This window comes from Molothrus ater, chromosome 5 (genome assembly GCF_012460135.2).
Source record: "Molothrus ater isolate BHLD 08-10-18 breed brown headed cowbird chromosome 5, BPBGC_Mater_1.1, whole genome shotgun sequence".
Lineage (NCBI taxonomy): Eukaryota > Metazoa > Chordata > Aves > Passeriformes > Icteridae > Molothrus > Molothrus ater.
In genome coordinates this window covers 24,457,413-24,479,132 of record NC_050482.2, presented here as the reverse complement: position 1 = coordinate 24,479,132, position 21,720 = coordinate 24,457,413, and the positions used below count along the sequence as shown (strand labels likewise).

Here is a 21,720-nt window from a genome sequence, read left to right as displayed (position 1 = left end):
GTATTACTCTGATAAAAAAGAATGCTTAACTCCTAGAAGAATCACATCCTTTCCTTGAACTATGGGGAATATTTAGGAATTCAAACATAACTTTATGCAATTTCTACTATTTCTAGTATCTATCTCCCTAATAAGCAGTAATGGGCCATGGATTTTTGTATCTGGAAAATCTCTCTTTAATTATAATTCTAGGCATTTGGAAGACTAGGCAAAACAAACAAAAGAATTTTCTTTTTCATTGGGCAGAGTTTATTGCCTTAGGCTTTGCTGCCTCTGACATGTTTCCTGTGAAGTTCAGTATAGCTTAGATCAAAAAGCAAACACAGCCCATGATTATAATGATGGAAAGCCTCTGGCTTAGTGGAGAGATGAGCCTTGTGGAAATCTGGTTCAGATAATAACTCATCTTCAGATTCAGGGGTGGAGGAAGCTTTTTAACTCCAAATGTTAGCAGTTCTTAGTTGTTGTCTTTTTTTTTTAAACAACTTAATAGAATTTGTATGCACATTATCTCTTTACACTATAACCTGCATAGAACAAAAAAGGAGAGGACCTCCCCAGGAGTGTCAAGTCAGGCTGGCCCCTTCTGTCCCTGCCTCCCACTGGGTAGAGTAACAGCTGCTCCCTGCAGGAACTGCACTCAGGGAGGGGAGTGCTACACCAAGGGGAGGGCTGCTGCTTTCTCTTTTTTATCATTTGGTGTGTACACTGTACTTACAGACTGTTTTTTCAGAGCATGGAAGTCCTTACCCTAGCAGAAAGGAAGGAAATTATCAGGAGTTTTGCTATGGTGAAGAAACTGCAGAAGCTGAACATCCAAAGGAAGCTGCACCTCTTGCACATGTCACACGCACCCCTTCACACCCAGTGTGGCTGTCACCCTGTGGTGGCCCTGAAAACCACAGTGGCTCTAGTTACAGCAGATTCTAAAAGGCAGCCCCTGGCTCCGCCCAGCTTCCAGCAGGGCTCCTGCCCAGCTCCCACCACAGAGGGAGCTGTCAATATATTGACTCATATGCATTTGCTTCTTTCTCACAAGAGATCTTAACTTTATGAAGTTGCATCCATTTCCCCAGGCAAATGAGCTGTTGCACAAAAGTAACAACCCAAAATCACGTTTGTGGTTACAGCTCATGAGCTGTCTCTGTCTTTCTGATAATATAAGTTCATTTCTATCATCTGAAGTGGCAGGTAAAACCTGCAGGCTGTGACATGTGACCACAGAACCCCTTCTGCCCTTGGAGGCAGCCACCACCTGCATGCAGCCCTTCCAAAGAGTGTGGGGCACACGCCATGGAGGAGAGAGAATCTTGGTACTCTCCCTCACTTTGTGCTGCTCACTGGAGTAAGAGCTGGTTTTTCTTAGCAAAAGCACCCTCCCCAGATGCAGCTCTTCACTAATCCCTGAACATTCCCTTCCCCCTTGCCCCCATGCACTGAGCCCCACAAGAAGCTGGGCATGAGGCCTGCAGGCAGTGCCCAGCTGTGGTTTGGGCAGGCAGGCTGGATGCTCTTCAGCAGCTGTGCAGTGCAGTACCAGAAATGCAGCATCTTATTTCCTAATTCACATCTGCAAAGAAGTGCACACAGGGAAAGGAGGCCAGGATGAGATGCACAAATTTGTTTAAGACATTTTTCCAGGAGAAGAAAAAGCAGCAATCTCTAAGCTTCAATGCCCACATGCCCCAATATACACCACCATTCCTAAGTCATTCCTCATTTTCCATGTGGTAAAAGAAAATTAAATTTTTTTATGAGATTTCACCTATAACAGCACAACACACTTTTTAGGGTAAAGTTTGTTGAAAATAGTGGGGAGGAAGCAATCCCAAAAAGTTTGGCAGGCTAACAGTGTTTCAGGGCGCTGCTAGATCCTGAGTTCATGCAGCAAATTAAAGGGAACTCCCTCAAGAAAATTGGACTGCGTATTTAAAAAAATAATCCTACAACCTTTAGCCTCAGCTAACATTATTCTGACATTAAAGTGTCTACCTAGAGACAGCTGTTTCCTCTTCATGACTAAGTACATGAGTAAATTTATTCCATAGAACAAAACTACAGTATTATTTCATTTGCCATGCCTATTTATGTTTCTTCTTTTTTTGTTTTCTCTTTTTTTCCCCTCCCTCTTATATTCTTTTTTGGATTTGCAGAAGATCATGGAGGCTCCTTTCCTAGCAATATTTACATCTCTGAGTGTCTTTTGCCACTAAGAAATGGCAAAATTTTCTAGGAGTGCATTTCTTTGTGGAAGAGGCAGCAGAAATGCCTACAACTGTGAGAAGTCTACCTTGAGCTCTTAAAGAAAAAACCAAGAAAACCCCATAAATGCAGAAAAAACTGTCATCAACTAAGTGGCCAGCTCAGCACTTACCCATTTGTCATGCTGTGAAATATTCTGTGTTTCCTCTGCTGAAGTGGTTTTGATGCAGGCATTGCATCACAGCTTATCGATATGGCACGTGCCCAAAGTGGGAACATCAGCCTGCTGTGCACACCTGGGTGGCCTTGCTGCTGGACAGGGTGACAAGGACACTGAAAATGCCAAGGGACTCAATGCCCCAGTCTTCCTGGACTTACTGGTAAGACCAGCCTTCAGGAACCACAGGCCTCTGACCTGTGGTTTGGAAGGTTTGGAACAGGAAGGTTTGGAACAGGAAGATGTGCATTAGCAGAGGAGGACGAGGTTGGGGAATAAAAGTTAATACACTTTTAACAAAGTGATTCTAAAACACTTTATCTGAGACTGCAGAATTCAGGTGAGTTGATATTCTGGAATATTAAACAAATAACAGATTTAAGAAGAGATCTGATTTCATTACCCTTCATTTGACTACCTAGAACAAGTTCTCTTGTAACAATGAGCCTATTTTCTTTTTTTCCAGAACATTGAAATACTTTCAGATTTATTAAATAGATAATCTTTTAGACTACTCAGGCTCTTTAAATCTTAAAAAAGAAACGGCTCTAAAAGGTTAAAAATTATTATACTGCTTTTAAATTCTTTAAGGCTTAAAGTACAATATTGCTGAGGCTACGAACTACATGTGGATTTAATTTCACAGTGAAATCCCAATAAAAATTCTCCTTGGAGCTCACCTTTAAATACAATTATGTATGAAATTTTCCTTATCCAGGCCAGAGCCAGGATTGGCAGCAATGAAGAGGCCAGCAGTATAACCCCTGAGCTGCCCATGGGTACATATATACATCTCATACATCTCATACATCCACTGCACGTGCACGTGGGCACGGCTGTTCCCACCAGCAGTTGCTTTATAGACAGAAGTGTGAGTATTGTTACCTCTAGCCATGATCATTTCCATATACAGTAACTGAAACCTTATCTTATTGTTCCAATAAAGAACTTTCTGGAGCCTCCTAATCTTTTAACACCAGCTGTACCTTCTGGAGATGAATTACCCATTTTAATGATACAAACTTTTTTGAAAGCCTTGCAGATGTAAATGACTGCTCCCTCAAGACCACTTAATGCCAAACCCCCTTCTTTTTAAACAGTCTTTCAAGAAAGTTCCAAAAGCAAAACATACCCAGAGTATTCCCTTTATTGCCTTGGTTAGCTACTTGGATATTACTTTTTCCTGCACTGTTTGTACCTGCTAGGGTTCTTCAGTCTATTTCATTTGTACTTTCATCTACAATGTGTTCTATCACTCATTCAACCCCCTTTTCCTATGTTATTTTTTCATTATCTTTCCTGTCTTTACTCTTCGTGGGTGCTTTTTCAGAGCCTCATTATACTTACTGGCACAGAATCCATTTTTCTCTTGGTTCATGCTGCTGATCTCTGCCCTGAGGAGAGGCAGCTGGTCCCTCTCTGACCCAGTTCCTCTCCACCAAGGCTGCAATTTCTGGGCCTCATATGCCTGCACATTTTTACAGCAACTTGTTGTTTTGGGCTGATCCCAGCCCAGCATATTGACCTGGCACAATCTGTAACTGCCTCCATTACAAGCCAATACACTCCAAATCATAGATAGGCAGTTTTGCAGAAAATATGCAGAAAAAAATCTAATTTGGATGCCCCCATCTGAGTGGAAAGTATCATTTTGAGCACATTTAATAGATTTATTAACTTTAAAAGAACATAGAAGCTGATAATTTCTTTAGAATCCAAGTCATTACTGAGGCAAGGCATTTCCTTCTCCATCACTGGTCTCAATCATTTTTCCACTATTATGTATGTGAAAAAGAGGAAACCTTAACCTTAGGTAGTTGAGTGTCCTGTACCCAGCTTTCACGAGGGTGAAAAACCATTCTCTTCAGTCCTTCAGGTCAGAAAAAAAAATCCTCAGCAGTTAATATTAATTATTTTTTAGAAGCTTTTAAGGCAAGTTTTCAAAAACATATAACTAAGACATTTGCTTTGACTCTAATAGTTCATCAAAGTGTTGTGGCTGAATAGATCTCCTGCAATTTCCTTTGTTTTAGGCCATGGGCCAATTCCTGCCACACAGGAAGCCCCCGTGTGCTAAAGGTGGCCAGGATGGCCTCAGGTGGCCACCTTGCTGGAAACTCCAGTCCAGCAGGGATGAACAAACACCCTTCCAGTAAAGTTTTTCACCAATCTGGCCACGAATTTTCTTTCACGGGGAAATCACCAACCAGTGCTCAAACTCCTGAGCCATTCAGTATCCAGGGCTCAACTGTGACCTGCCCAAGATCCTTCAGAAGATTCTTGAGCAAGCCCAGCCAATGCAGTTGGTGATGGTGATCTTGTAAAAGTGCCATATTTTGTATCTTCTGGTGTTCCTGATGGCAGGAATGAATTGCCACAAGGGTTCTGGGGGAGAGTTACACGGTGGTTGGAAGAGTCTTGGCATAAGTACATCCTTCCAGAGCTGCATCAGTTTATGCAGAGACAACTCTGCAGCAACACTGTCATGCAGAAATGCAAAGTAAACGCTGCAGGGTTTATGTCAATTTTTCAGCAGCATCTCTGCAATGAACAAGAAAGGCAAACCAGGCATAGAAGTAAAAAAGATCTCTGATGCATTCCCTGCATGGACCAGGAAGGGCACAGGCTCTGGTTCCCTGCAGGGACCAGGAAGGGCACAGGCTGTGATCCCCAGCAGAGACCAGGAAGGGCACAGGCTGTGATCCCCAGCAGAGACCAGGAAGGGCACAGGCTGTGGTCCCCAGCAGAGACCAGGAAGGGCACAGGCTGTGGTCCCCAGCAGAGACCAGGAAGGGCACAGGCTGTGGTCCCCAGCAGAGACCAGGAAGGGCACAGGCTGTGGTCCCCAGCCCCAGCAGCCTGTGGGTCATGTCCGGGCCATCCAGGCAGGGCTCTTTGGTGCCTTGCAGGTGTGAATGTCCACCACCTCCAGGCAGTCCTGGCAGCGCACAGCACAGCACCAGTGGAACTTGCACTCACATTTGGTCATCCTGCTGACGCGGGCGGTGTCGTAGCCCCTCCCGCAGCACATCACCTCACAGCTGTCCATGCCACGCGACGTCTGGTTGCACACCCGACCGGCTGTCCCAAGGGACCCTGCAGAGGGAACGCACCTAAAGTCAGCAGGCAGATTTTAAGGAAAGGCAGCAAGCATATGGAAATAGGTATGATACTTAGATACTTTAACATCACATCACCCAGGATTCAATATCAAGCCAGCAAAATGCCTATAAAGGTAAAATTGCCCCCATATTTCCCCTAGGAATCAGGCCTGGAGACGAGGAGGAAGAAAACAGATGAAATGCTTTAAGGGTCTGCCTGATTCTGTTAATATCATCATGTTTTGCTTCATCTTTCCCTGGAACTTTCTTCCCCTTGGGAAGGGTATCTGCCCCCAGGGACTGTCTGAAATGGAATGCCCAGGTGGAGCATCTTCATGGTGCTCAGGATATCATGAGCTTTGCTGAGGAGCTCTGGGTGTGCAGGAGAGGGCTAGGAGAGAAGACCACAGAATCTGGTGGCTGTGAGGGACTCAATGGGTAGAGTAACTGTGCTGCCTGTGATTAAAAGTCTTGCAGAAGTGAGAGCAGAAGCAGCCCGGGCATTTGGCATCGCTGCTGTGTCCACCCATAGGCCCCATTCCAGCAGTTCAGGTGGCAGCTGAAGATTTGCTGCTCTGTGTGCCTCTCATCCCTGTGGGTTAACACCAAGGGTTCTTCCCCCCTTTCATGATAAGATTAGAAGAAACTAAATTATAGCCTGCTGTGGACAGCAAGGGGGAGAGGAACCATACCACACCTTGTCATGTTCTTGAAACACTCAGGAGGAGTGGCTGAAATGCCTGTGCCTATATGGCACAAAATGGCTCTGTAAGGCATGTCTGAGTCTGAACAGTGACTGTACCACGTAGGAGCCACTGTTCATCTAACACAAACTGATTTTAGGGTACATTTTAGGATCAATACCACAGCTGCTGACAGGTTATTACCACCAAACTGAAAACTTCATAAAAATTAATTGCCTCACCTAATTTCCTGTGTATTGCTATTATGAATCAAATGGAGATATATTCAAAAATTAACATTCTTCTGACATTTTCCATAGACCTGATTGCAACTCCATTCTCTTCTTGGGCAAGGTGATACTCCCTAAGTAATGGCTGTAGTCAGTAAACTAACTGGAATTATTTTACAAAGTGTATTTGCAGGTGCACACTGAACATGAACAATTTACCTTCTTAAGGAAAACTAATACATGCAAACATTAATTAAAATTTGCATAAGCCAGGATAGCAAACCAATCTTAATTAATAAAATGTAAACTGCAGTTAAATTGTAATTATTAATAATTTAGGTTGAATGAATTCCAATTTTAGTTTTTTCCCCCCTATGGTGAATTTATGGTTGTATGCAGTGATGCTGCTGTCTCAAAGCAGTTTATAACATACAAGTGTTTACTGTTTCTCCATTCCTTCTGCCTTCCCAGCATCAGGAAGACTTCATATTAAATGGGGGCTGACCCCAAATGAGTAATGCAGTGAGGGGTCTCAGGAACTGGATCAAAGTCACCTTCTCAAACTGTGCTTTTTCATGGGACCAACACATGATCCAGCCTCTCAGCCATGGGGGTGCCAATTTTCTTCTTTTTCTATCAAACTTAGGACAGTCTTCAACTGCTGTCTTGGAGAAGTTCTTCAGCCCCTAGAACACATCTCAGCTTCCCTCCTATGGCCTAGATTCCTGTACTTATTTAAATATGCATTGGGTAGAGGTATACACCTGGAGAGCATCACCATGGAAGGGCTGGTTCATGTCCTGCCCACCAGCCCCCAGCTCAGTACAGGGGCCCAGGACCCACCCCAGAGCTGCTCCCAGCTGCTGAGCCTGGCCCTGCCCAAGGCTCCTGAGCTGCAAACGTGCTGCTGCCCCAGCCAGCAGAGATGTGCTGAGCCACCCCAGAGGGAACAGACAGAGGGAAGAGAAACCACACAAAATGGAGCCAGAAACAGGCTCCTGCACCTGCAGCCTGATCAATCCCAAATCTCCTTGGGGTCTGAGCATGTTCATGCTGCTGCCTATGGACCAATGCTCTGCATAACGTCCTGGGGGAGATGGCTGAACAGCGCTTCAAAGTAAAAAGTAAACCTTTGATATTTGGGAGAGCACCTCAGTTTGCTGTAACAATCAGCCATGTGGTGCCTCAGGCACACCCTGCACCAGGAAACCAGCAACAACTCCTGCTCCTGGCTACTGTCCCTATAGCCAGTGCTGGCACCTGGATCCCCTGCAGGAGCGCAGGAGAGGTGGCCCCAGCAGTGACCCACATGGGCACACACTACTCCCAGCAGTCCCTCAGCTGTGCAGTTCCCAGCTGCACCGGGGGAACTGGCATAGCAGGCATAGCAGTGATGCCAAGAGGCCTCTCCCAGATCTTTTTGTCAGGAATCACTCCATGATGGGGGAAGAGAAACTTCCAGTGGCCTCCAGTGCCCGCAGTCTAGGCAAGCTGAGGAGTCAGGGGGATGCAGAACTACATGATGCACCCATGGTCCCACAGGAAGCCTGTGGCAGAAGAAAAGCCAGATCCTGCTTCCCAGCCATCACACTCTCCTCCATCCATTATGCTGAGCAAAGAGCTGGGATACCTGAATGTAAGTTCTGATGTTTGTGTCAGCCCACAGCAATATCCATCACATCCCAGACTGTGCAAAATACAGCCAAATTCACAGAAAGGGTTATTAGATATTGGAATGGATTTCCCAGGAAGGGGGTGGAATCACTGGCCCTGGAGATGTTTAAGGAAAGACTTGGTGTGGCACTTAGTGCATGATCTAGTTGATGTGGTGGTGTTTGCTTAAAGGTTGGATGTGATGATCTCAGAGGTCTTTCCCAACCTAATTGATTCTGTGAAGAATTTTTAAAAGCACTTGTCCTGCTCTCTCTGTTCAGACCAAAAAACATTACAAAGGCCAAGCTTGTGACCCACATGATTAACATTCTGTATCAGGAATTCACACCAGTGAAGGAAAAGCAAAGCTGCCCTCCACCTCAGCACAGCTCCCAGCCAGGAACAGAGGTGAGTCATGTCATTTGGCTGCTGGAAGTGAAGGAAGACCCCCTGTTCCCCCACATCCAGCAGGAGCTGCCCAGAAAGCTTTGACCACATTCCTCAGCTGAGGCAGAAGGTAGTTTCCAAGTTCAGTGTTCTTATTTCCAGATGTAAGGGGAAATCACACAGCACTAAAGGACAACCTAAGCAGGATGCACCCACTGCTTTCAACAGGAGTTTTGCCACCAGCTTCAAAACCAAAATTATTTCAGCCACTAACAGACAGTCAGAAACTGGTATCATCTGATGCTGACCACAAAACATCAACATTTACTACAATGACCACAACAGGGGACTTAATTGTCACAGATTGTGACAAAAGTGAAAACAAGCTCATATAAAGGCTTAGTTTTTGAGCAAAACCAACCTTTTTTTAAAGTTCAAACAGCATCTTCAGAATCTCTGCAGCTTCTCTAGTGAGAAGGAAAAGACCAATAACCAACAGTAAGGAGCCAGACAAATTACTGAGCTCCTTGGCAGGCTTGAGTGATGAAGGCAGCAGAAGACACTGCACAAAATAAGGCAGAGCTTTCTGCCTGCTACCTGCAATGCGCCTCCTCATCACTTATGAGGCAGGAGTAGGTTCTAACTTGTAAAAAGTTTTTGTACAACCTCTTTGTTTTTATTTCAAATGTTGGAATTTCCATGCCTACACACATTTTACCTGCCAAAGCATCCACAGCTTTTCATACTGCCAACTTCGCAGCCTGCACATCAAGTCCTTTCTTCTCAGTTTGCACAGTTATTTTTGGAAGTCAACATGTGTTATGTTGAAAAATATTTTCTTTCCATCCCTAAAGCCCTAAAATGTATTTATTAGTATATAATGAGAGCTTTTTCCTTCTACTTCTATTGATTAAAATCTGGTGTCAAGCAATAACATCCATTATTAGACTTTCACACACACACACACACACATACACAAACACACAAACAAAAGCCAAAAAAAACAGTGAAATTCCCAATGATAGTTTTCTCACAAGTATTCTTGGGGAAAAAACAATTGAAAGAAAAGGTTCACAGAAAAGCAACTCTGGAGAGCTACTGGATCTTATAGACAACACTCAGTAGAGTAGGGCTGGAGAGAACAGGCAGTTCTCTCTGGAGACAGATCTGTCTGGAGGGGCTGGGATTTCCCAAGCCAGCACTGAAGAGATGGCCATGAGTTGATAAAAACAACAGTTTACCTAGGATGACTTTTAAAAGCTCTCGGGATGTTCTATCTCTGTTTCTGTCAAATTTTGAGTATGTAATTTTGAGTAAAAATTATTTCAGGAGAGTTATGTGTGCAGGGTTAAATGAATTCTGAACACTTCTGAAAAATCTTCATTTGGTCCTTTGTGAAATCTTAAGGCAAGGAAAGAGGTGGTCAGGTTATTAGATTATCTTGCCATTGAGTTACTACTAGTGATTTCCCATATTTTACCCCTCCTGAAATCAATTACCCCTCTTTTCCTTTCTAGAAAAAAAAAACAAACCAAAAAAACCCTAAACAAACAAACAAACAAACAAAAAAACCACCAAAAATACCCAACCCCCCCCCCAAAAAACTACATTTTGGGGTGTTCCATGTATGCATGTCCAGCTGCCCCCTTCAGACAGAATGCCAGACCCAGGGTGGGAAGCTCCAGTGGGGGAAGAGAAGGTATCTGCTTTTTTCCTGGGTATGCTGCTGATGGCAGAATCCTTGAGCACTTTTAACTCACTGGTTCCTATGTGTTAGCACAATCAAGCCACAGAGCACACTGGCTTGGACATTTTAGTTTGTGAAGTTGTCTCCTGGTCAAATCATGATGCTTCATAAGGTTTTCTCTGTGAATCCTTCATTCAGCTCCAACACTAATCAGCCTAATTTTTTTCCCTGAAGCCCTAAATCACTTGAATTCCCTGGAGAATGATAGGCAGAACTGTATTGAATGACATACTAAAACATTGTGGCATTAGATTCAGCTGACACTGAGATGGTCCCCACCTATTTCCAGACTCTGACTTCCATAATCTCATTTCATTTGCAGTCATTTAACAAGACTGCCACTTTGCAATGCTCAACAAGGCAAACCAAAAAAATGTGGTGCAGCTGCCAAAATCATCTCCCTAAAAGTCAGATCAGATTTTGTTTGTGTGGTTCTTTCTTTGCTCCATGCAAGCAGCAGGGCATCCCACATACCAACAAAGGTTTACTGCATTTTTCTAAAAATATGCTCTTCCAAACAACCACATTCTCTGAATTCTGAGCAACAAAAAAACACCACCTCAGCTGCAGCTTATATTGAGCTGAGCCAAAAAAATATATCAGACTTTGCCATCTCTGGGCAGGCTTGTCAGTGTCTGGCAAACACACATAATACACCGTGGTGAAAAATGCCCACTCTCCTCCACAATAACAAGATTGATAGATGAGATTAGCCTTAGTACAAAGAGATGATTAAATGGATTTTTGACATAGAATTCGGTAGTGTACAAGTTCTTCTACCAGGGGAAAAAAATAATGTTTTTTACAATGAATGAAGCAACACCAAGAGATAAATGTTTTGAAAAAATCCTAGTCTGCAAAGTTATTTCTGCATGATGCCACAATATGTCCATTTATTCACTTGGATTAGACTTTACAGTATCAGCCACTATTCAAGGAATGGTATGTGCTCATGCAGGTAATAAACATCACCTGCCAAAATAATAAATAACATTTAAAATTATGCTGACAACTCAACTAACCAGAAACAGTGTCCAATGTAATTGTACTGGATGAAATTCTGCATTCACTGAAGTCAATAGTACATGACCAGGAATTCACATATTGTTCTTATTTAAGTACAGCTGTTTTGCAATGTTTATTCCAAGCAAACTTGGATTGTAAACATTCAGCAGTGCCAAAAAGAGCTGAGCTGCATTGCTGTCCAGATACTTACAGATTTGTCATTTGGGTTGCAATCTGGCCCATTATACAACCTATTAATTAGTTCCACAACCTCCCTCATACATTACTCAGTCTGCCTCTCTTTTCCAAATTTCTGGTTTTCTAGTTGCTAGTTTTTAATTGCCATATCAGAAAATACTGTACATGGGTCAAGAGCTGTTAGCAGGTTTCCTGGTGCTTGGCAGTGCCTTGAATTCTGTAACACTGCTAAGTGTGTCTCTATTGAACCTCTGAAGCAGGAAAATCCAGTGCTAACACCAGCACCAATACTTTATCTCTTCCCACAGGGGCTGGCACAACTCTCCAGAAAATGTGATGGTTGTCAAGGACAGAGCCAGCATTGCCTCATAAAGAGGAATAAACAGCTGTGTCACTCAGCCAAGCCTGCTGTGTCCCACCCACCTCTTCTCTTCCATCCACCTGCCCGTGCTCAGCTGCCTCACCCCCGTTACCCACAGCTGCCCTGACTGGTGCAGGCAGGGCTGGGTTGTGCCTCCCACATTAGATGGGGACAGGCGTGTCTGCAACCAGGCTCCACAGTCACAGTGAGCTGTGGGAAGGTGCAGATAAAGGAGGGCACTGCAGTGGTAAGGTAACAACGTGGAAAGGAAGCAATGCAACAGGAGGTGGCATCAACAGGCACCTCTGGAGGCAGCTCTGGAATGAGCTGTGTGGCACAAGAGTGAGTGTGGCTGTGCCCAGTATGGACCTGTCTCATTAGCACAACTCAACTTGTACTGAAAGCAGCTTTGCCTTACAGCATCTCCAGGGCTCCATAGCATCTGGCAGAAACTGCTGAGTTATATTAGAACAACTGCCTGTTGTACACCTAGGGACATCAAGGAACTATTGTTCTTGTAGTGAGTCCTTCCAAAACATCTTCTTTGCTGTTTCCTGCTGGTTACATGCATGGATTTATTTTTATATATATGTATGTATATGTATATACACACATACACACATTTGATAAAATTAAAATTTTTGACCTTTGAAGTACAAATGTCTTAAATAAAGGCATTCACATGTAATGATAGTGGCTTACCTACATCCCTGTCCCTGATACAGTAGTCTGGAGAGCTTTCAAAGTATACCAGGTCATTCTTAGTTGGCTTCTTAAATTTCTTATTAGCCACAGTGAAACCTGTGCCATCTTGATTCATGACCACCTGAATTGCTCCATTGTATTTCTTCCACAGGTAATCTCCTGTTCTCCTGAAGTCTGCCATGGCCAGCCAGCAGGTCCTTAGGGTGCAGGATCCACTCACACCGTGACATTTGCACTCCTGTTTCAAAAACCGCTTCACAGCCTGTTTAGAAATGCACAGGTAAATATAAATATACACAGGTAAAACAAAGTGTAATTAATTAATTGCTTCTCAGCCCTTTTCCAGCCATCCTGTAGTGCCAGGCCTGCGATGGGTCTCCAAATTACGGTCTGTAGTGACACCCACTGGTAGCATCAAGTCATCCCCATGTGGTTGCTCTGCTCTGGTTGCTTGACTCACCGTGCACACAATCCTCCTGGTGGGCTTACCTTCCCTGCTCCTGCCAGTCAGCCCAAGGATCGGGGGGTCTATAGTGCCAGGACACAGACTGGACACGAGCAAAGAATCAGAAATGGCCACAATCATTCAGCGCCTTGGGAGGTGAAGGTGCCCCCTTTCCCCATTGTTTCAGCTGCAGGATCGCCGTGCTGACCACTCTGACCCTCTCCAGCTCATCTCCATAAAGTTGCCCTTTACCCTGAACAGCATTTCAAATATTGCCCAGAAATTCATATATAAATTATTTTTAAAAGACTGTGTAAAGCATTGTACCTGTGCTAGGCATCAGACCTATGCAGAATCTTAAAATACAGTATACTTAAAATGCTTATACAGATTTTAACCAACATTTTAGGATAATATCTTCATTAGTTTGCACTGGAGAGATCACCCTTATCATTAATTTAACATCTGGATAGTATTAAAGCCATTTCAGCTTCATCTCAGACATTTAAGCTATCTGTATGATGTTGGAGAACAACAGATGGGTTCATAGACAGTAAATAATTCATTCCTAATTATGTAGATATGGATATTTGATCTATAAATATTATGCCTAAGGGTTCATGAAATATGAACTTTTTAGAGTTTGTACAAGAGGAATGTCATCATGGGAGGAAGGTAAGAGAGAGGAAAGCTCCATGATTAGAAGTGAGACTGATGCACAGTGGGGCAGCCTTTTCCAGTCAAGCACTTAGTAATAAAGTGAGAATGTATTATAAAACCAAAGGATGTTCAATTTTCTTTCTAACTTGTAAATGATATGAATACTTCAAAGAAGTCACTGGCATTCCCACAGCCCCATTTCATTGCCATATCACAAATCTGGGATTTAAGCAGATGCTTGGTTTTAATTATCTGAGCAGAAATCAATTTAACTACTTGTATGTCTAAAACAACTTTCTGGAATAATGTAAGAAGCACATAGGAATATGGTCTCTTTTTTGTCAGCAATGCTCCTATAACTGATATACAGCACATTATGTTGATTCATATTTTTTCTATTTATTTTTTCATTAGCACAGTTGGAATAGTTTTTGGAATACTTTTAAAAGAGATATATCAACACCCCTTTTGGGGGCAAGAAGAAGCCAAGGGCACAGATGGTCTTACCCAGGTCAAAATGCCAGCCCTGTTGGGCAGCTGAGGTGGTGAGATCCCTGCAAAGCTAAACCTCTACTGTGAATACAAAACAATGTCTCTGTCCATAAAGCAGGTCCTAGAGCATATGAGAACATATTCATTATTTTAAATTGAATATATTTATTAAAATTTCTTTATCTTTTTCTAAAAATCTACCTTACCAGTACTACCTAAGTATTTGGCAGAGGTGTTTTTAAAACTTAAAAATAATAAGATGCTCAAATACTACAAAAGTACTTCCCCCATCATGGAACTTATTCAACCCTACAAAAATCTTTGCGTTGTAGACTTCAGCCTCTTTTGGACAGTAGCAGAAACATGACCACAGTACTGCATGTGCCTATCATTGATCTGAATAGCTTCATCTGCCTACATTACATATTAATTACACCTGCTGGCAACAGGCAGGTGGAGGAAAGATGCTGAAGAACAAAAGTTTTTCAGGAAAATCATCTACTTGCAGTACAAAAAAAGATCAGAATACAAACAACTTAATTCCTATTAAATGTACATTAAGGAAGACATTAAGGAAGATTTTATGTATTAAATATACATAAAGATAAGACATAAAAAGTTTCTACAAATAATTGCAGATGTGCTTGGTTTAGCACAATAAAATGTTTTTTTCTGTATTTCAGATGTCATGGGAGTGGCAAATTTTTAACGTGTTTTTAAAAATGAAACAGCATATTCCAGTTTCATGCACCATTCTTTTTATTGCTACCACCACAAAATGTTAGTGCAGCTATTCCTCAGCCCTTGCATCAGAGGTGGGCAATACACCTGGCAACTACTCCTCCTACTCACCTTCAGTGTGAAGGTAAAGACTTTTTTAGCTGAAATTCAGGAATGGCATTTTCATACAATGTTTAGGAAAGGGGTTGCAGGTCATGCTATGAGGCCATTGCCTTTTGGAGGGGTGTGTATTTTGGATTTTTTTCTTTAAAAAAATCTCTGCTCACTTTGTGATTAAGTTTACCATATACATACAGAAATGGATAGAATGTTTTTTTTTCTCTAGAGTTATTTTGAATTTGCTCTTTGTCAAGCCTGTTCTTCAGTGTGATCTTCAGCCTCTCTTAGGAATTTGTATTCTGTATCAATGAAAAAATAAAACTCCTGCTTATATAAGATCTAGGCTCAAAATAAAACCTCCATCCAAACTGATCCTGAGCTTAGACTCCTGCTTAACTTCTCACACAAGGAGTGACTGAAGTGACTCCAACAGGAGTACTGTTGGGCAGTTGAAATCAGTCTGTTTGTAGATCTCTGTCACACTGAACCTCCAAGCAAGATAAAAACAGCAGCTCAGGCTGCTGCTCTTCCTGTATTTCTCCACAGCTGCTGAGACCAGACAGCAAGAGCCAAGCATTAACTGCCCCAAACACAACAGAGCTGTCCAAGACCATCTCTAGGCATCTATTCCATGGACACCCACCTTCCTTCCAGCTCTGTTGTTGTGAAGGTTCATCAGTGCCCTGGCATCTTTTCCTTTCCGTTCTTTGGCATCCACAAAGGCTCTGGCAAATTTAATGCCATAGTCAATGTTATCACTGCAGCCACCCCAGTCAAAATGGCCCTTGCTGTCCTTGGCAGAGCCTTTCTTCTTGGGATCACAAGAGCAGGATTTCAGCTCCCCTTGGCTACATGCCCTGGTGATGGCAAAAACAACTCCAGCAGAAGAGATGGCGTGTACGAAAGCAGATTCTCGACTACCTGAAACAAAAAAAAGTCACTTTAAATATCACTGGGGTAGCTACTATGAGTGGCTGTCCTATGTCCAAGACAGTTAGACTGGACTTTTTTGCAGAGCAAAAGATAAACTAGGCTGAAATCACACAAATACACATTCCCTGGAGCCAGAATTAGTCATGGCTTAAGCTTGGACCCCTCCCTGGTAAAAGCTCATCAATATAGTGTTAGAGTTGGAAAACATTAAACATTTGCTTTTGATATTGGTTCATATACTTTCATGGATCAGTTGTTTTGTACAGATATGTGAATAGGACAGCTGGTATTCCTATCATGTTTCACGAATTTAGAAGAATATATGAAGTGCTATGTAAGAGATAAGTTTAAGAAATTATTAAATAGGGACACTAAAACAACATGCATATTGCAAAATACTGCAAGTAACTCTTGAAACAGACTTTCCTCTCCTGAAGCTCTTGGAATAGACTTTCCTGTTTAAACAGTGCTAGGGAGAAAACTTGGGTGTTATTTTCTGAAAAATATAAGTTAATATTATGTTTTCTGACTAGAATCAAGCCCATAACTGTAATTCACACAAATAAGTTCCATTAAATCAATGGCACCGCTTGTGTCATGCTTGAGGCAGGATTTGGTCTGGCAGCTGTGACTTCTTCATGCCAGCTGCTCTGGCAGCTTTCCCATCTCCTAACCAAGATACTTTATTATACCAAAGATTATCTGAATTTCTAGACTATATCTATTCATAGACAATTAGGTACATATTTCAATGCAATAATTGCTTTTATTTTAAGATGCAGTAGTTTACAATACAGAGCTACATTACACTGCCACAAATCTATTTATGGTAATGGAATATTTTCCTACTTTTAAAGTTTTCAGCATAGGAAGAATAACAAGTAGATTTTTTGTGCAATATCTAAGACAACTTGCAGTGAGAGAGACCTCTTTGCAGAGCTTGTAAGCCTTAAGCAATGTTAGTACAGTAAAAGAGTATCCCAAAGACAAATGTTAACAGTGACTTTTTTGTAGAGGCAGAATTACACCATAGAATTTAATATTTAGTATTTCAGTTGCAGTAGCACCAATATGCTTAACTTACAAATGGGCCCTCAACTGCCACATGCTGTGCAAGTCTTTTGCAAATGGCAACTGGGCAAAACATGCCTTCCCTACCCTGCCTTCAAAATCAGGCAGGAGTTGCCACGGCTTGTTAGAAATCACGCTCTTTTGAAGACTTATTTCTGAGAAAACTTATTCAGAAATATCAAAAATTTGCAAAGTGTTAATTAAAAAGCAACACTTGATATTGTTGGAAGAGAAAAGGTTTATTTGAGCTTATTGAACTAATCAATTTTATTAGACCACTATCATGCTACATTTCCATGGTAATCACAGCCTGATCAGGCTCAGTGCAGAGCTCAGAAGCCTGATGCTGTCATTCTCTCACATGAGCCAACAGTGAAAACTTCACTTTTGGAAAAACTGCATTTTTACTTTTTTTATTAAATAGCCTCATCATTATTAGGCTATGTTCTGCCAGACATGTTTTCCTGAATATCAGACAAACCTCACTGAAAACTTCAGCCTATGGGTGACGTTACTGGTTACTCACAAATAATTGCTAAGGGAACATGAACCTGGTTACAGGAACCAATGGCTCACCAGCAGCAGAACGGAGCATGGAGTGAAAATCCCGCTGCCTGGGTCAGTGTGTCTGCCATTCTCCTCTCTGTCCCTGCCAGTGGGGCAATGGTCCCAGGGTACTTTCCTACTCCTCTCCTTGCAGGTGCCATGCTGCTCACAGCTTAGAATGATGCAGGGCACATTCCAGGGACACAAGTGCCAGGGCAGGGTCAGTGCACTGGCTGCACACCAAGGAAGGCCATGTGCACAGGGTGTGGCACTTGGTGACAAGAGCTGCAGTCACTAACAATCTCAGCAGGTTTATCCCGCGGGTAAGGACATTCTGACACTGTAACAAATCCCAGTCATTTCTTAGGGTCAAAAGGGCCACATCTGATATTTGAAGACTCACTAAATGCCTTACTCCGACCTTTAGATGACAACACCTCCCTGCTTAACCATCCTCCCTCAGGGTGGGAAGCACAATGTTGCTCCCTCAGTTGCTTGAGGTCTGCACAAGCCCGGTTTACTTCTATCAGATGTGTGCCCTGCCTCTCTCTCTCTCTCCCGGAGCCTGACCTGAAATGCCGCAGTGCCTGGAGGGCAGTGATGCCCCAGCATGGGCTCACCCCCGCAGTCAGCACAGCCCTGGAGGCACTGCACCCTGCTGCTGCCCTTCCCCAGCAAAATGCCCCAGCGGGAATCGGCCCGCAGGAGGAATTGTCTCCTGCCATCCCAACGCACGGGGCTCTGTTTGCACTTGAGCTGCCCCCTCTCAGCAGGCCCCATCCCGAGTCCTGGTATCCTGAGGCTGGGCTGTGATAGAAAGAAAGTCTTCTGTCCTGCTGCCACATTCTGATGCCTCAATTTCCCTGTAGGCATTAATATGTGGATTTGATATCCACACCAAAAAAAAAAAAAAAAAGAAGTTGGGAGCTGCAGAGCTAGCTCCTAATATGCCAAAACTCCACATTGTCTCCCTGATTTGATACAGGTTTTTAAGAAATACAGACCTTCGTGTCATCATATATGCTGCTCTGCTGTCCGTGAGACCCTAAAATAACATTGCATGTCCTCTTCCTTTCCTCCTGAAACATAAAACCAAGCTTCACCCTTGCTAAGGATGAAGGATACACGAGGACGGCCACCGCTTCTCATCATTCCCGCACACTGCCCAGGGGGTGCCAGCCCCAAAACAGCCCCGTTACCCTTATGAGGAACACTTGTACCGTCACGCTGACTCTCCAAAGCCCCTTTTACCCTCGGGCCGCGGGCTGCAGGCCCCACCCGAGCCCTGGGCAGCCCCTCCCTCAGCGCGGCGGGCCCCGGCACTCACTGCGCAGCAGGACGCGGCCGAGCAGGCGCTGCCCCCGCTCCAGGGCGTTGCAGTCCCAGCGGTGCCGGCGGAACTGGTGCTGGCACTCGGCCGTCCAGGCGGCCACGCCGCGGCCGATGGAGAGCATGGCCTCGGGGTGCCGCCGGCACAGCTGCCGCTGCCGGCTCACCAGGCCCGGCACGTTGTCGCACATCACCCGCGAGGAGCCCACGGCGCCCATGTACCTGCGGGAGGGAAAGGGCAGGGCAGCACCGGGGGGCCGCGCCGACCCCCGGGCACCGGCCCCGAGGGAAGCAGGGTCCTCAGCGCCCCGGAGCCTTCCTCCGGCGGGTCCCGAGCTGCAGCCACCTCTGCCTTTTCGGTGGGAATCCTTTACAATTAGTCATCGACCCTGTGTTTTTTTAATAACGTGAAGTATTCAGGAGAACCCCAAGCCCCGCTATTGCAGCTCCGCGCAGTACTTAAAAAAAAAAAAAAAAAACAACAAACCTTGAAAAAATTAAATTACATCATCTGTATCCAGATGGTCTCTATTAGTCCTGAAACATTTCGAAAGGTACCTTTCATAAAATCCAAACCTCTATAGGTGTCTTTTGAAGGGATCAAACAGAAGAAAATGTCCTTTTCTTGAATTTTCATTATTTTATACGATCATGAAATCGTTAATGCCGTAACTTCCAAAAAATATATAGTTAAGTCGCATTTAGAAGACACCATGACAAAAAGCCATCACAATAATTAACGTTTATACGACTAAGGACACAGATAGTCATTTTATTCAAACATGCCCAGTCTCATAAATCGGCCTTTGATCGCGCGTCAGCCAGAGTCAAGGTTAAATGTGTTCCCCAGGATTACAAGAAGGGGTTTAACTCCTCTCCTACACCAAGACTTTCCAGCCTGGGCTTTTTTGGGGTCCCCAGTTTGAGGGGCAGGTTTGTGTTTCCATTCTAAGGCGTTTTGCAGCGAGCTGCCTGAGACGCCCCACGCCGACATCAACTATCCCTTAAAGCCGGGCCCTGCGCTGCCCGCCGGGCTCTCAGCCCCCTGCTCTGGCACTTCGCAGTTCAGCGAGGACTGTGAAGGAGGGAGGGGCGGGGGAGGGCGAGGAAGAAGGAAAAAATAAATTAATAATAAAAAAGTAGCGCCGCTGTAGCCAATTCCCAGCGCCGCCGGGGCGCGGATGGGCGGCTGCCAGCAGCGGCGGGCGGCAACCCGCGCCCGCGCCCCTCGGGCGGGTTCCCCTCCGCCTCCCTGCCCTCCTCCCGCTCCCTGCGCGGCCCCGGGCGGTGCCCGCTGCTCCCGCCGGGCTGGGACCCCCGCACCGCTGCCGAAAGCCCCGGGTAGCCCCGCAGTTGCGCTGTGCTTATACGGAGGAGGAGGTCGGAGAGCCTCGGACGGGGTGTGGAAGGAGGTGCCGCCGGGACCGTCTAAATCCGCTCGCTTTAAGGCCCGGACTTTCTGGACCGGAGCAGCTGGGAGCAGCGAGCTCTGCTTCTGCGAGACTAAGAGGGAGAGGCTTCCCCACCTTCCCTAAATCACAATTAATCCGACCCCACCTTCCCCAAGAGCAAATAAAAATTTCTGGAATTGCACAGCTTACCACCATGAGGAGGTGACTGGTGGGGTCGCCCAGACCAAGACCAAGGGAAGAGACCACCAGATCCCAGGGAGAAAGTTCATGTTAGAAAGGCTTCGGTCCACATCAGGTCAGTTGCGGGGGGCAGAAGAAATCCCATGGAGCAATAAGGACGAGCAGGGGCAAACGCAGCTTGAGGGCTACCTTTCCCGTGGGTCAAAAGCACCTTCGCATCCCTACGCGCGATCGCGGAGCTTACTGATCCTCTGCCGGGATACGGGGGATGCCAGTTGGTGCAACGCTCTGGATTCCTCTCGGCTCGCCCTGAACCAAATCCCTCAGGACATGGAGTTCAGCCCCGCTCCCATCCTTCATATTTGCCCCGATCCAGCTCTTCCCTGCAGTCACGGCAAAACTGAGGGGCTGGTGTGGGCTGCTCTCAGACTGGGTGGGTTCTGCTTTGGTTGGTGTTTTTTTTTCCTCTGAAACTCTGATGGATGAAATGATGTCAAGAGACACTGGGGGAAGAGGAGGAGGTAACACCTCTGATTAGGCAAGGAATCCCGAGGAGCCAGTTGCTTTCCAATAACCCTACAAGCAGACAGTGAGTTCAAACCCGCCAGCAGATGTTACGCGACCTGCTGCGGAGCCGGCGGCGAACCCGGCAGGCTGTTACAGACCGGCAGCACTTGGCACCTCTCGGGGTTTGGCACGACGGCAATTCATGGCTCGGTACGCGCACCCGCGAACACCGAGCACGGAACGGATCCGCGATGCGGTGCAAGCAGAGAAGGAGAGAACCAGAGCAGTCTCGCTATAGGATGGACACTGCCCGGCCGCCTCCCCTCGCCACGGGCCCCGCAAAGCCGGGCCGGCTTCTCCGCGTGCACCGGCGCGCCCCCGCCCCGGGCGTCCCTGCGCAGCCCCGCACCGCGGGGACTCCCGGCCCATGGGCTCCGACACCGGGACCGGCTACGCGCCCCATCGCGCCTGAATCCCGGCATGGGGGAATCCACCGCCGCCGCACCGCTCCCCGGCCCGAGAGGCGACGGGCGGCCCCCGCCCGAAAGAGGGGAGATGCAGCCGGGGCTGGAAGCCAAGACAAGAAGGGATTTAGCAACTTTTTCACTTCGTAACATTTCTGCACAGCGAATACAGGGTTAACACATATTTCAAACAACGAACCCTCATTACCAACCTGGAGATGCCCCACTTCCGAGACAGCCTTCGTTGGCTGAAAAAAGGACAAATAAATGCCCAAGGTTGCTAAGTGAGTTAGGGACTATGCAGCTCTTGTTACTAAAAGAAGCCTGCAGTTGTTAACTCCAGGTGAAAATC

The 21,720-nt window shown here is 45.2% G+C and overlaps 1 protein-coding gene across 1 annotated transcript; it reads right to left on the bottom strand.

Annotated features, from left to right (window-relative positions):
- Nucleotides 1–5,285: 5,285 nt before the first annotated feature.
- On the bottom strand, nucleotides 5,286–20,594 carry WNT2 (Wnt family member 2). Its single transcript, XM_036400999.1, has 5 exons — nucleotides 20,407–20,594; nucleotides 18,804–19,027; nucleotides 15,570–15,847; nucleotides 12,487–12,751; nucleotides 5,286–5,515 (listed from the first exon to the last, which is right to left on the bottom strand). The coding sequence occupies exons 1-5, from the start codon at nucleotides 20,484–20,486 to the stop codon at nucleotides 5,286–5,288; spliced, it is 1,077 nt and encodes a 358-aa protein (XP_036256892.1). The 5' UTR covers nucleotides 20,487–20,594.
- Nucleotides 20,595–21,720: the final 1,126 nt, after the last annotated feature.